The 16,545-nt window shown below is 40.1% G+C and overlaps 1 protein-coding gene across 6 annotated transcripts in view; it reads right to left on the bottom strand.

Annotated features, from left to right (window-relative positions):
* LOC123588772 (phospholipid-transporting ATPase IB-like) overlaps positions 1–16,545 on the bottom strand; it is a 213,065-nt gene that overhangs the window by 14,436 nt on the left and 182,084 nt on the right. For all 6 annotated transcript variants that reach the window (XM_045460446.1, XM_045460364.1, XM_045460035.1 and 3 more), the window contains one exon: positions 6,306–6,394. In XM_045460446.1, the coding sequence (XP_045316402.1) occupies positions 6,306–6,394 (89 nt within the window). The remainder of the gene's footprint in view (positions 1–6,305; positions 6,395–16,545) is intronic.

Below are 16,545 nucleotides of genomic sequence, written 5' to 3' on the forward strand. Positions count from 1 at the left end.
GTTTTCATTACAGTGTATATTTGGAACTTTCCAAACTCAAAACTGTGCCTGGCTCTAAAGCAGATAGAGAAACGCCCAGTTTGGCTGTCCAGAAAAGCCCTCCCCAGATAATCAGGGCACCCTTGAAGCCACCACATTTTCTCCTCGCTGCACAGCAGGAAGCCACACGGCGGGGGGAGGGGGGGCAGCAGGGATGCAGTTCACCATGTTAGCTCTGGGATCCTGTCGACGAGGTCCTTTGTGCAGCTCCTGAGGGAGAGCCTTGGGATGGTGGTTCTGGTGGTAGGTCCTAAGGGGCAAGGTCTGAAGTCTAATCTGAAGCAGAAGCAACCACCTCTGGCTCCCTGGTTTCCTCACACCCCCAGTTTCTGCACGTGTACCTGCCTCCTCAGGTCCTCCCCCTCTTACCACCCTCTCCAGCAACTTCTCTTCATTCCTTACCTTCCTAGATTTCAGGCCGGGAAACAACAGTTTCAAACACTTGTGTACCTAATAAAGTATTTCTCAGGAGCTGAAATACTGCTCATTTCCAGTGACACTGTTTCCCTTTTCCCCCCACGGAAATGAGTTTCATTTCATCCATGTTATCAAATAAATAGCCACTTGTGGCCTGAATTAAAAAAAAAATACTGCTACTTACATTTCTTTGAGAAAATGTGCCTTTAGATGCAAATAGATGTGCAATTGAGTATTTGGAACATAATTCGCTATCGGGACCATCTACGTGCATTTACATGGATTCTTCTGAAAGTCACAATGAAGACGCATGGGCCACTCCGTTTTCCTGGGAATCTTTGTCTAGTAAATTCCATAGTTATGAAAAGGATCCTAAATATTTCCTTGATAATGTGTAACTGTAGGATGGCTAAAATGTAATACTTAACAGCTCTGAAAATTATTTGGAAAGTGATCCATGGCATCGAGTGTAGGTCTTAACTTGGATCTTTTACAACCTGTGGCTTCTGTCACTTGATTCCCCAGTGATGTCATCATCTAGCCATAGATCTTAGATTTCCAAAGAGAGAGAAGGGTGCGCTGGATGCTGAGGGGTCCTGTTAGAATCATCCTCTCAGTATGTTAGCATCTTCGTCTGTAACTGAGTATGGCCAAGGTGGTCTGCAAGTTCCCAACTACATTTTATTTTATTTTATTTTTTTCAACGTTTATTTATTTTTGGGACAGAGAGAGACACAGAATGAATGGGGGAGGGGCAGAGAGAGAGGGAGACACAGAATCGGAAACAGGCTCCAGGCTCTGAGCCATCAGCCCAGAGCCCGACGCGGGGCTCGAACTCACGGACCGCAAGATCGCGACCTGGCTGAAGTCGGACGCTTAACCGACTGCCCCTCCCAACTACATTTTAAAGGCAAGTAAGAGTAATCCTGAAATTTTCATTATCTTTTTAGTTACTTGAGGCCCCCCCTTTTTTCTTGGAGTAAATATAAGTTAGCATACCACATTTTTTGTTTTTGTTTTGTTCTGTAATATAGTAAATAGAGGTGGGAAAATCTGCAATTCAAAGGGACTGTGAAATGTTTGAAATTTGTACTTTAGTGTAAGTGTTATGTAACTCAAAGAAAGTATTCTAGTAGTATATACAGTCTTTTAAAATCCAAATCACATGTATATTTGAATTGTTTCACGTTTTTACTTAATTTTCATGTAAGTATCTCCCTAGGATTATACCAAGATTTTTTAAAGATTTTTTTAAATGTTTATTTATTTATTTTGAGAGAGAGAGAGAGCAAGGGGAGGGGCAGCAGAGAAAGGGAGCAAGAGAGTCCCAAGCAGGCTCCACACTGTCGGTGCAGAACCCAGTGCAGGGCTCGATCTCACCAACCATGAGATCCTGATCGGAGCTGAAATCAAGAGTCAGATGCTTAACCAAGTGAGCCACCAGGCGCCCCATTTGTACCAAGATTTTGAAATCATTCTGGATCATAGAATATTTTATAAGCAGGAAATATAAGTAGATTAGTAAAGGGGATAGATATGGTGAGGTTAAAAACAAAACAGAGCCAAAAGAACTGCTCCTAAAAGTCCAGTGGCTTTAGTGGCAGCATTTTACAGCAACCTTGACAGATGAACTTCGCTGTGCTGTGAGTATATAGCTGTTCATTTAAAAATGCCATCTCATGGCTTGGAGACTGCTTCCGATTCTGTGTCTCCCTCTCTCTCTGCCCCCCCCCCCCCCACATTCATGCTCGGTCTCTCTCTCTCTCTCAAAAATAAATACACATTAAACAAATTTTTAAAAAATGCCATCTCAGGGGTGCTGGGTGGCTCAGTCAGTTGAGCAACCGACTCTTGATTTCAGCTCAGGTTTGTGGGGTGGAGCCCCACTTAGGGCTCCATGCTGAGTGTGGAACCTGCTTAGGATTCCCTCTCTCTTCCCCTCCCCTGCTCACGTGCACGTACACACTCTCTCTCGCAAATAAATAAACGTTAAAAAAAAATACAGATGCCATCTCAGATAAACAATTTGGAAGAATTAATTGAGAAATTAATTCTTGAGAAAACCAAATTTATGCTTTTTAAGAAATACATACTATCCATATTATACATGTGCCCAACGAGGTGTTTTAAGCAAAGTTTGATACAACGTGAAAGTGCAGGTGGTTAAGAGGATAAAAATGGAGTGTTTACAGATCCAAATCTGCCCCTTATTGCCTAATAGGAGAGGACCATCCAGGAAGTTGTCAGATGCCACAGGGCAAAAGATGACTACTTCGTTCTGACGTTTTTTACCCATAAGAGTTTGAGTTCTGAAATGGAGAAATGAATGGTGAGCTAAGAAAGAGCAGAAATAACGCAGCTGATGTGCTGAAGAGCTCATACTGAGATATTTGTAATGCCACGTGCTGGAATTTAACACCTTTAAAAAAGTTTAACAGGGGCGCCTGGGTGGCGCAGTCGGTTAAGCGTCCGACTTCAGCCAGGTCACGATCTCGCGGTCCGGGAGTTCGAGCCCCGCGTCAGGCTCTGGGCTGATGGCTCAGAGCCTGGAGCCTGTTTCCGATTCTGTGTCTCCCTCTCTCTCTGACCCTCCCCCGTTCATGCTCTCTCTCTGTCCCAAAAATAAATAAACGTTGAAAAAAAATTAAAAAAAAAAAAAGTTTAACACACTTTCAGAAAGATTCAAAAACTCAAGCTCCAAGTTCCGCAGTGACACCAGCACGGAAGACACGCTTGTGCGCTGTCAGCGTGTGGCACATTCTTCATCTACGTGACAGCAGTTAATGCCCAGTTGGTTACTTTGTTCCTCAGTAATTATTTCCGAGGTTAAACTGAAAAACTTGTGGATGGGATGCGGATTAGGATGTAGTGAGGAATAATTAGGAGAAATATGTTGCACGTTAAAATGTAGTAGTTTAAAATTTCCCTAGATCAAGTACTTTATGGAAAGGTTTTTTTTTTTTTTTTTTCCCAGAAAGAATCTCATCCAACTTAATAGAAATATTTATACTCAGGGGGAGGGGAAGGAAAAAAAAAAAAAGAGGTTAGAGTGGGAGAGAGCCAAAGCATAAGAGACTCTTAAAAACTGAGAACAAACTGAGGGTTGATGGCGGGGGGGGGGGGGGGCGGGGAGGGGAGGGAGGGAAGGGTGGGTGATGGGTATCGAGGAGGGCACCTTTGGGGATGAGCACTGGGTGTTGTATGGAAACCAATCTGACAATAAACTTCATATATTGAAAAAAAAGAGAAATATTTATACTGAGAGATGGAATAAAGCACTGTGAAGAAAATTGCATTCTGTAAGCAAAAGAAAGTATGGAATGAAACAGGAATAGTACATATTGCACTGGGGAAATCGATGCTGTGGTATAGATATGAAATGCTCATTTTAAAGAATGTTTTCATGTTTGTTTATTTATTTTGAGAGACCGCGAGGGAGAGAGAGTGTCCCAAGCAGGCTCTGCACGGGTAGCACAGTGCAGACGTGGGGCTCGATCTCACCAACTGTGAGATCATGACCTGAGTCAAAATCAGGAGTCGGATGCTTAACTGACTGAGCCACTCAGGCGCCCCTGAAATGGTTATTTTAGGTTGGGAGTCTTCAACGTATCCTAGTTCGGTTGAGGTTTCTGTCTCCCTACAGGCCACAACTCTGCTAGCAGGAACACTTGGGTGCTAAGTAAATAAATGCCTTTGGGGCAGCACATCCTGCAGCACTCAGATTGGAGGTGCCCCCAAAATGGGAAATGGTATGTTTCCAGGGTTTTTTTTTTTTTGTTATAATTTTTTTTTTTTAATTTTTTTTTCAACGTTTATTTATTTTTGGGACAGAGAGAGACAGAGCATGAACGGGGGAGGGGCAGAGAGAGAGGGAGACACAGAATCGGAAACAGGCTCCAGGCTCTGAGCCATCAGCCCAGAGCCCGACGCGGGGCTCGAACTCACGGACCGCGAGATCGTGACCCGGCTGAAGTCGGACGCTTAACCGACTGCGCCACCCAGGCGCCCCGTTATAATTATTTTTTAAAGTCTGAGATCTGTTAATACAAAGGTGGGTACGTAACTATTAATTACATTAGAATGGTTTCCTCCCCAAATGGCAAAACCTACTGAATGGAAGATAAGATGTACTTGTGGGACTGTGGAGAAGACATTCTGTGCCAGGGCAGAACGTTTATGTTTCAAAATGTGATGAGATCGGAGCCATGGAGATATTCTAGGATCTGTGAGCCCGGAGACACTGGTTTTATCTCACCCCTGCACAACTTTACTCACATTCCAAAGAGTGGGAACCCATGATCCTTCTCCTTCTCTTCCCCGGGAGAATTTGCTTCCATTAAGGAGCAAAGCCTCTCTCCTTTCTCAGGAGACAAGAGAGGAAAACTGCCGTTCTCCTGCAGAGACTCCCAGGTTCATAGTCTGGGGCTTCCTCCCCTGTGACATACCTTTCATGCTAGGAGGGCTGTCCATCCAGCTCTCCTGGCATGACCCCAGCAGGGGGGCACCAAAGTGGCTGTCTCTGCCCTGAAGCCTCCTGCTTTCAGGATCGAGTGAATAAACATGCATATTACAAACGTATTAAGTACTTTCTCTCCACCTCCCATCGCTAACTTTGGTTGATGAGTTAATAGTGATATAAAGGGTTCTTCAAACAGTTTCTTAAAAGAGTTCTTGCTGAAGGTGGAATGAATGAAAAGACCCCTTCCCCCACACTTGCGCCAGCGCACGCACGCACACACACACACACACAAACACACGGAAAGAGAAAAAGAACCTAATGTGTTTGGGGGGGGATTTGAGAAAGATTCACTCCTCTGCTTTGGGGTCTATAAATAATTACATTTACCCTGATATATAGAGGAATTAAGGAAGAATTGGACATTAAAAAGCAAAATTAGTATTATCCCTTCTAGAGTATTTCTTTCTCTAACTTCTTATTTGAAATTTATGATGTTTATTTACTTTTTAATGTTTATTTTTGAGAGAGACAGAGAGACTGTGAGCAGGGGAGGGGCAGACAGAGAGGGAGACACAGAATCCGAAGCAGGCTCCAGGCTCTGAGCTGTCAGCACAGAGCCCGATATGGGTCTCAACACCACGGACCGGACCGTGAGATCAGGACCTGAGCCGAAGTCAGGTGCTCAACTGACTGAGCCACTCAGGCTCCCCTATGATGTTGTAAAGCCCTGTTGTTCATGTTACACATTATGTACGATGACCGTGTACAAGTTATTTCCGATTTTTAAAGCTTGTAATTTCATGGGTTCTTTATCTGTAACATTAGGGATTTTAGGGATTTCTAACACCTTAGTTAAAAGCTTTTTTTTCCTGTTGGATTTGGTAAGAAAAAAAAGGGGGAGGGGAGTTTCTGTCATCTAATACCTAAATATTCTGGGGGAACTATATTTAATAGATTTGTATTTCCCTTGTTTTTAAAAAGTGAAGAATGTCTTTCTAATTTGAACATCTTCCTCCTGTTTCTTATTTTGTTATTAGTTTTTAATCTGTGATCCTCTGGTATCAGGTTTTGGTTCCTCTAAAATGGATAGAAGTCCTGCTTCTAAAGAGTAAGTGGATGACCTTTCAGGAAAGATCATGAACTAGGTAGTTCACTACCAAATTTACCTCTCATGTATTTTGATAACATCTTTTTCCCCCCCAAATTGGTTGCTGGGAAATCTACAGTGGTGAAAGGCAGAAGACATTTACTTCTAAAAGTCCCATGACTGTTAATATTCATAAAGTGGCAAATTTTCAAATTCAACTTAATTTGAAGACCACATAATTGGAAAAGAAGAATTAACCATGACAGTATATTTTTTTGGTTACTACCTTAATTTTCAACTTACGATGTCCATAGTAGATTTAGAATCAGGCACACAATAGGGACTATGAAGAAACCCAGCCAGAAGTGTGGACAAACCAGGACCACACTGACCTGCAAATAAATAGAAATAAAGAGTATTTACATAGGAATCTTTTAGTCTGTCAGTATTGAGTACCACGTGTAACTTTCAGTTTCCCTTCTCCTCCACAAAAACCTCAAGATGCAGGTGTGGATGCAGTCATAGGAGTCTAGAACTACTCAATCAGTATAAGTACGTAAAACCTAAATATAGTACCAGCTAACTTAATTCAATGGTATATTCTATAAACAGTCAACCAAGTAAATATTTTGATCAAATAAGTTTTATCTCAGGAATGCAAGCGTGGTTCAACCTTATGTTACCTAGCAATACAACTTTACTTAACTCTAGACATTGTGTGTAAGACAATTGTGCCATTCTAGTCCCCTGTGAAAAATCACTCTTCTCTCTGCCTGATCAGAGAGAATCAGGACTGTACTGATTTAAGACTGGGTAAGGCTCTGTATTGTATATATTTTTAATTTTCTGTATATGCTGATGTTTCAACATCCAAACAAAAAACCTTTCTGTGTGGAGACTGCCCCTCCCAGAGCTAGTCAGTTCTTACAGATAGTAAGATCTCAGCGGGGAGGATGCCTTTGATCTGCAAACTAATCCACAGCCTTTCTCCTCTATCTGGCCCATATACCCCAGGAGGCATTATTCCTTTGCCATAATCATTCCAGAACCAGGTAACAGGCAACTAGAAACCACCCCTATGGTCCAAAGCCTGCAAAAAATCATTTAAACTAGCCATTCCTGGGCTGTTCACCCTGCTCTGCCTTGCCTTTCCCATGGAAGCCCCAATAAAGGCAAGGCCTAAGCACTCCTCAGCTCCTGTGTTCCTCCTCCTGACCACCCTGTTCTCTTTCCCATGTGGCATGCTGTGATTTATCTTTAGGACCTGTGGGAATAATACATGTTATTAAAATGGCTATAGTAAGTCCTTACCAGTAAGTAATTACTTTAAATGTAAACGGATTAAATTCTCCAATCAAAAGACATAGAGTGACTGGATAAATAAAAAAGATCCAACAATATGCCACTGATAGGAGACTCACGTCAGCTTTCAGGCCACATAGGCAAAAGTAAGGGGATTGAAAAAAATATTACAAGTAAATGGTAACCAAAAGAGAGCAGGAGTGGCTATATTAATATTAGATAAAATAAACATTCAGGCCAAATCAGTCATAAGAGACAAAGAAGGTCACTATATAGTATTATGGAGGTCAATTTATTAAGAGGATATGAGAATTATAAGTTTGTTTGCACCTGACATTGGAGCACCTAAATATTTAAACCATAAACAAAACTGAAGGGGGAAATTCACAGCAATATAATAATAGGGAATTCAATTCCCCACTTTCAACAATGGAAAGATCATTTGGACAGAAAATCGACAAGGAAACAGCTGTCCTCAATAACACAATAGACAAAATGGACCTTATAGACATATTCAGAACATTCCATCCAACAGCACCAGAATACACATTCTTTTCCAGTGCACATGGAACATTCTCCAGGATAGATTACATGTTGGGCCACAAAGCAAGCCTTAACAAATTTAAGAAGATTGAAATAATATCAAGTATTTTTTTTCCCTGATCATAATTATATTTAATTAGAAATCAGTACTAGGAGGAAAACTGGGTAAAATCACAAATAATGTGGAAATTAAACAACACACTACTGAATAATCCAACGGGTCAAAGAAATCAAAAGGGAAACCACTCATGCATCTCTGGAATAAATCCTACTTGATTGTGATGAATGATTTTTTTAATGCATAGTTGCATTTGGTTTGCTAATATTTTGTTGAAGATTCTTGCATCTATGTTTATCAGAGATATTGGCCTGTAGTTATTTTTTGTAGTGTCTATCTGATTTTGGCATCAGGGTAATGCTGGCCTTATAGAATGAATTTGGAAGTCTTCCTTCCTTTTTTAGAAGTGTGAGAAGAATACATATTAACTCCTATTTAAATGTTTGGTAGAATTCACTTGTGAAGCTATCTGTTCCTGGACTTTTGTTTGTTGGGAGTGTTTTGATTATCAGTTCAGTTTCATTACTTAGTAATTCATCTGTTCAAATTTTCTTTTCCTTTCTTATTCAGTTTTGGAAGATTGTATGTTTCTAGGAATTCATCAGTTTCTTCTAGGTTGTCTAATTCACTGGCCTATAATTTTTATAGTCTCTTATAATCCTTTGTATTCCTGTGGTGTCAGTTGTTATTTCTCATTCTGTATTTCTGATTTTATTGACTTGAGTCCTCTCTCTCTCATTTTCTAGATGAATCTGGCTAAAGGTTTATGAATTTTGTTCATCTTTTCAAAGAAACAAACTCCTGATTTCATTGATCTTTTCTATTTTTGGTCTTTATTTCTTTTATTTTTGCTCTAGTCTTTATTACAAACATTACTTTGAATTTTTTATTGGGCATATTGCTTATTTCAGTTTCATTTAGATCTTTTTCTGTAACTTTGTCCTGTTCTTTCATTTGGTACATATTCTTCAGTCTCTTCATTTTGTCTAACCTTCTGTGTTTGTTTCCATGTATTATTAGGGAGGTCAGCTGTGTCTCCTGGTCTTGGAAGTAGTGATCTTGTAGAAGAGAGGCCCTGTGGGGCCCTGCAGCACAGCGTTCCCTGGTCACCAGAACTAGGTGTTCCAGAAGTATCTCCCGTGTGGGCTGCCTGCACCCTACTGTTACGGCTGGGCCACATTTGCCTTTAGCCCCATCAGCTACAGTGACCTCCTTTGCCTGCTGTGGACACACTGGGCAGGGTTTGGTCTCTGCGTTGCTGAGGGCCTGTCGATCAGTGTGATACACCAGATTAACAAGACAAAGGATAAAAAACTAGACAGTCATCTCAGTAGATGCAGAAAAGCACTTGACAAAATGCAACATCCATTCGCAATAAAAACTCTCAACCAAGTGAGTTTAGAGGGAACACAGCTCAACATAATTAAGGCCACATAAGAAAAATCCACAGCTAATATGATATGCAGTGGTGAAAAACTGAGAGCTTTTCGTCTAAGATCAGTAACATGACAAGGATGTTCATTTTTACCACTTTTATTCAATGTAGTACTGGGAGCCCTAGCTGCAGCAGTCAGACAATAAAAAGAAATAAAAGGCATCCAAATCGGTAAGGATGAAGTAAAACCGTCACTGTTTGCAGATGGCATGATAGTATATATAGAAAATTCTAGACTCCGCCAAACAACTATTAGAACTCATGAATGAGTTCACTAAGGTCACAGGATATAAAATCAATGCACAGAGATCTGTTGTATTTCTATACACTAAGAATGAAGTAGCAGAAAGAAATTAAGAAAACCATCCCACTTAAAATTTTATTCAAAAAAAATAAAATACCTAGGAATAAACTTAACCAAAGAAATGAAACATCTGTACTCTAAAAACTGTAAAACATTGATGAAAGAACATTTAAATGACACAAATGGAAAGCTATTCCATCCTCATGGGTTAGAAGAATTAATATTGTTAAAATGTCCATATTACGCAAAGCAATCTATAGATTCCATTCAATCTCTATCGAAATACCAATAGTACTTTTTACAGAACTAGAACACGTAATACTAAATTTGAGTGGAACTACAAAAGACACAGGATAGCCGAAGCAATCTTGAGAAAAGAACAAAACTAGAGGTATCACGATCCTAGATTTTGATCACTACAAGCTATAGTAATCAAAACAGTGTGGCACAAAATAGACATGCAGATCAATGGAAAAGAATAAGAGTTCAGAAATAAACCCCTGCTTATATGGTCAATTAATCTATGACAAAGGAAGCAAGACCATAAAATGGGGGAAAGACACTCTTTTCAATAAATGATGTTGAGAAACCTGGACAGCTATATACAGAAGAATGAAAGTGAACCACTTTCTTACACCATACACAAAAATGAAGTGGATTAAAGTGAGACCTGAAACCATAAAGCTCCTGGAAGAAAACATAGGTGTAATCTTTTTGACATCAGTGCTAGGAACATTTTTCTAGATATGTTTCCTCAGACAAGGGGGGAAAAAAGCAAAAGTCAACTATTTGGACTACACCCAAATGAAAAGCTTTTGCACAGCAAAGGAAACCATCAACAAAACAAAAGACATCCTACTGAACAGGAGATATTTGCAAATCATATATCCAGTCAGAACCTAACGTCCAAAATATACAAAGAACTTACAGAACTCAGCAACAGCAAAACTAAAGTAAATTGGACCTGAATAGACATTTTTCCAAGGAAGATTTATAGATGGTCATTAGAGGTTTCCTGAGGGAGGGGCCAGGATGCTGGAGCAGCGTGGATGTTCTCTGCTTCTCTCGTCCCTGAAATCCAACTAGATGAGCACCAAACCATTTTGCACTCCTAGAAAATTGATCTGAGGATGAACACAAGAATCTACATAACTTGAGCCACAGAACTTGGCAGGTACACAGTGCGGAGAGGTAAACTGGGGGAGAGAGGCCATGGAGGGTAGAGAGCTGTTTTTGCAGAGAGAGGACAGAGAAAGGGGGCAGAGTATAGGAAAAGCACTCCCGCTGAAAGTAGCTGGAGGGAAAGAGTGGAAACAGCCACAAGTAACTGGACAAGAAAGGGAGAAAGGAGAAAGGAGAGGGTTTCAATACCATTAGGGCTCTATAAACAGGGGAGAGCAATCAGAAATTCCGCAGCTCAATACCTGGCAGTGCTCTGGTGGGAAGGGCGAATCCCCGGGAGCAGGCAGTGAGGTCCGAGGTCTGGGGGCTACGTGGGGAGAAGCAGTTCCCCTGCTAGGAGGGCATTTGGTAGAGGACCTCCCCACAGGCAAAAGTCCCAGCGGACCCCAGGGAACAGCCACATTTGCTGGCATTGAAACAAAGATGCCAGGATGAGGTCAAATCTGGTGCCGGTTGTGCGTTGTGATTTACCATAACCCCTTAACCTCTTCTGTGCAATTGCACCAACTTCTGCTGGGGCGAGCCGGCACCCAGCCATTGCTCAGTGAGACCCTCCCCCAGAGGGTTGGAGCAGGTCCAAGCCACAGGGCCCTCAGAAGTGGGGGGGGGGGGGGGGTTGGAAACAGCCACGTCTGAAATAAAATTCTGGACGGAGGTGCTGCCCGGCAGGGTGGCTTGAATGCAGACAGTGTAGAAGCAGGGAGTGGACAGAAAACAGAGACATAGGGTTGCTTAACTGCTGGTCAGTGAGAGTGCGGTGTTCCTGTGCCAGACTGGGAAGCTGGGTAATGCCATTTTCCCCTCTCCCACACACGTGCATCCGTCCATCCCCGTAAGCTAAGCAGAGCCACCTAGTGGAGAATCGAGCCGTTACACCAAGCCCCATCCAGCTGCACCAACCAAACCCTAGAGGACCACAAGTCTCTCTGCCTCCTAAGTGTGCAGATACACGGTGCTTTATAGTTTGGCTTCCAGGGCAAACTGGACATAATTTCGTTTCGATTTCATTCTGTTCGCTGGTCCATCTATTTGGGGTTTTTTTTCCTTTTCTTCTCTTAATCTTGAATACAGAATAAGAGAAAATTTATTTGTATTTTCCGTTTTTATAAATTTTTAAAATCTTTTTACTATATTTTTTTGTAAATTTTTTTATTCTACTTCCTACAGACCAATAGACACATGAAAGGCTACCTCACATCACTAGTCGTCAGTAATCATCAGAGAAATGCAAATCAAAACCGTAGTGAGACATCACCTTGTATCTCAGAATGGCCAGAAATAAATAACAAATGTTGGTGAGGATGTGGAGGAAAAGGAACCCTTGTGCATTGTTGAGAATGTAAATTGATGGAGCCACTATGGAGAACAGCATGGAGGTCCCTCGAATTTAAAAAGCAATAATGTATGATCCAGTAATTCCAGTACTGGGTATTTACTCAAAGAAAAAGAAAACACTACTTCAAAAACATATGTGCACCCCTCTATTTATTGCAGCATTATGTACAGTAGCCAGGACATGGATGCAACTTAAGTGTCTATCAGTAGATGAATGGATAAAGAAATGGGGTGTGTGTGTGTGTGTATTATTTTCATAGTAAAAAATGATATCTTGGTATTTATGACATCACAGGTAGACCTAGAGGGTATTATGCTAAGTGAAACACATCAGACAGAGAAAGACAAATACCCTATGATTTGATTTGCATATGGAATCTAAAAACAAATGAATAAACAAGCAGAAACAGACCCATAAATACAGAGAACAATCTGGTGGTTGTCAGAGGGTTGGGGATGAGAGGATTGGTGAAATGGGTAAAGAGGAGTGGAAGGTACAGGCTTCCAGTTATTGAATGAGTAAGTCTTGGGATTAAAGGTAAAGCGTGGTGAATGAATATAATCAAGGATATCGTAATAGCATCGTATGGTGACGGAGGGCAGTTACACTTGAAGTGAGATAGCATAATATATAGAGTTGTTGAATCGCTATCTTGTACACTTGAAATTAAATAACACTGTATGTTAATTATACTTTAAAAAGAAGGTACAACAACAAAACAAGTTCAGAAACAACAAAAGAGGAAACTGGAAAGTGTCTCTGGACAAACAAAAATGAAAACACAACATATCAACACTTATGGGCTGTGGCAAAAGCAGTTTTAAGAAGGAAGTTTATAGTAATAAATGTTTACGTCAAGAAAAAAAGATCTCAAACGAGCTAACTTAACAACTTGGGAGCTAGAGAAACAAGAACAACCAAGCCCACAGGTCGCCAAAAGGAAGGAAATAATAAAGAATAGAGCAGGAATAAATAAAACAGGATTCTAGGACAATGGCAGAATAGGAAGCAATGGGGAGCTGTCTGCCCCCCGCCCCCGACAGTAATTGCACTCATAGGATGTGTCTGTTATAATTGTTTTTGAACTCTGGAATCTGTTGAAGGCTTGCATATTCCAGGGGGTAACTTGCAAAATTAAACTGTGTTTAGTTTTGGTCAATTTCAGCTCTTTGCCCAGTAGCAGCTCCCCATCATGTACTCCCAGCCAAGTGGCACATATTTCTGAAGCATCTCGCATACAGGTTAGGGGAATCTGGCTGAGGGAAAAGGACCCTGTTCTCCAAATATTGGAGGTGTTTGCTCTGATCACGTACTGCTGCTCCTGATCACAGAGGTGCAAAGAGGCATAGTGTTTTCTACAGTGGCTGCACCAGTTTACATTCCCACCAACAGTGCTCAGCAGTTCTCTTTTCGCCACGTCCTCACCAACACTTGTCATTTCCTGTATTTTTGATAGTAGCCATTCTGACTGTTATGAGGCGATATCTCTTTGTGGTTTTGATTTGTGTTTCACTGATGATTAGTAACGTTGAGTATCTTTTCATGTGTCTGTTGGCCAACTGTATGTGAGACTCTTGACTTTTGTATGTATAACAAAAGTAATCAAACTAGGTAACTTCAGCACAAATGGAGTTACTTGCAGGAGGTTTGTTTTTACTGGTTTGGTAAATAGATTTCCTGCATGCTATGCCAAACTCAGAGTGGAAAACCTTTTCTGTGACGTGTGTGTGACGAAAATCAATAGATCTTCTGTATGTAAACACTTTGCCTTTGCTAGCAGTCTTGGCAGTTTTGCCAAGGGTAAAGAGATGATTTATGAATAGAAATAAAAATCAAAGGAAAGGAAGAAATTAAATACGTCTTTGCTACAAGCGTCAAGGAGTTCTCACTCTCTAGATTTGAGTATATTTTAAGAACTGAAACAATACATATCCTTAACACCCTGGACCCAGAAACAGGTAGCTCAAGCCCAGAATAACTGGCTTATTATTGTTTGGCTCTCTCAGAGGAGAACAGCTTTCTTCTAGACGTATGCATGAAAGGTGTATTGGGGAAATGATTTTTAAAGGAACTGAGGAACAAGTAAGAAAAAAATATTTCATTTAATATCTAAACAACAAACTGCATATTCCTTCACCTTAACACTCAACTTATGCTTAAAACATTCAGAAAAGTACACGATTTAAAATGATAAATTTTAGTTTGTTTTTGTGTATGATGTAAGAAAGTGGTCCAGTTGCATTCTTTTATATCTAGCTGCCCAGTTTTCTCAACATCATTTGTTGAAGAGAATGTCTTTTTCCTATTGCATATTCTTGAAGATTAATTGGTCGTATAATAATGGGTTTATTTCTGGGTTCTCTATTCTGTTCCTTTGATCTATGTGTCTGTTTTTGTGTCAGCACCACACTGTTTTGTTTACTACAGATTTGTAATATATCTTGAAATACGGGATTGTGATACCTCTAGTTTCGTTCTTTTTTCTCAAGATTGCTTTGGCTATTTGGTATCTTTTGTAGTCCCACTCACATTTAAGGATTATTTGTTCTAGTTCTGTGAAAATGCTGTTGGTATTTTGATAGGGATTGCACTAAACGTGTAGATTGCTTTGGGTAGTATAGACATTTTAACAATATTTATTCTGCCAATCGATGAGCATGGAATACCTTCCCATTTGTTTGTCATCTTCAGTTTCTTTCATCAATGTTTTATAGTTTTCAGAGTACAGATCTGTCACCTCCTTGGTTAAGTTTATTCCTACGTATCTTCTTGGTTTTGGTGCAGTTGTAAATGGATTGTTTTCTTAATTTCTCTTTCTCCTACTTCATTATTAACGTATAGAAATGCAGTGGATTTCTGTATATTGATTTTGTGCCCTGTGACCTTACTGAATTCATTATAAGGTCCAGTAGTTTGTTTGTTTGTTTGTTTGTTTGTTTGTTTGTTTTTTTGGTGGTGTCTTCAGTGTTTTCTACATACAGTATTATGTCATCTGCAAATAGTGACAGTTTTCCTTCTTCCTAACCAATTTGGGTGCCTTTTATTTCTTTTTCTTGTCTGATTGCTGTGGCTAGGACTTCTAGTACTATGTTGAAAAGAAGTGGTGAGAGTAGATATCCTTTTCTTGTTCCTGATCTTAGGGTAAAAGTTCTCAGGTTTTCATTAAAATTCTCAATTTTAATACAGGATTTATGACAATATAAATATTCTCTCTTAAAATGGGAAAAAAACAGCCTATCACCATTCCCTTACTACAGTGCTTATTCCACCACATTCATGAATTAAGGCTCATTTAAATATTTAATGATTTTAACAGCTTTATCGAGGCATAGTTTGACTTAAAATACACTGAACATATTTAAAGTGAACAATTTGATATGTTTGGCATACATTATATCCATGAGCTCATTAACACAAGCAAGAATATAACTAGCACCCCCAGAAGTCTCTTTATCCTTCAGTGCAAGCACTCCTTCCTGCCCTTGTGTGCCATTTACCACCCACCACCCCTGTCTCCAGTTTGCTATTGATCTGCTTTCTGTCACTATAAATTTGTTGGAAATTTCTATAAACAGATCCATACAGTTTGTAAACTTCTTGGCCTGGTTTATTTCTCTCAACATAATTATTTTGAGAGCCATCCAAGTTGTTGTATATGTCAACAGTTTATTCATTTTTATTGCTGAATAATAATTCAGTTGTATGGTGATTTGTCTTTTTATTCACCAGTCAATGCACTTTTGCGCTGTTCCCAGTTTGGGCTGTTGCAAACAAGGCAGCCTTGAATATTTATATTCAAGTCTTTTTGTGGACGTATGCTTTCATTTCTTTTGGGTAAATATCAGGGAGTGGAATGACAGGGTCTTATGGTATATGTATGTTATACTTTTTTTCCTCTTTTTTTTTTAACTTAAAGTTTAGTTAATTAACATACAGTGCCATATTGGTTCCAGTAGTAGAATTCAGTGATTTGTCACTTACATACAACACCCAGCACTCATCACAGCAAGTGCCCTCCTTAATACTCATCACCCATCTAGCCTCATCTCCCCTCCACCTCCCTCCATCAACCCATGATTTGTTCTATATCGTTAAGAGTCTCTTGTGGTTTGTTTCCCTCTCTTCTCTTATCCCCTTCTTCCCATATGCTCATCTATATGAAATAATATGGTATTTTTCTTTCTCTGATTGACCTAATTCACTTAGGATAATACATTCTGGCTCCATCAACATCATGGCAAATGGCAAGATTTCATTTTTTTTGATGGCTGAGTAATATTCCATTGTGTACATATACCACATCTTCTTTATCCATTAATTGGTTGATGGACGTTTGGGGTCTCTCCATAGTTTGGCTATTGTTGATAATGCTGCTAAAACATT

The sequence above is a fragment of the Leopardus geoffroyi genome, chromosome A1, assembly GCF_018350155.1.
Source record: "Leopardus geoffroyi isolate Oge1 chromosome A1, O.geoffroyi_Oge1_pat1.0, whole genome shotgun sequence".
Taxonomy (NCBI): Eukaryota; Metazoa; Chordata; class Mammalia; order Carnivora; family Felidae; genus Leopardus; species Leopardus geoffroyi.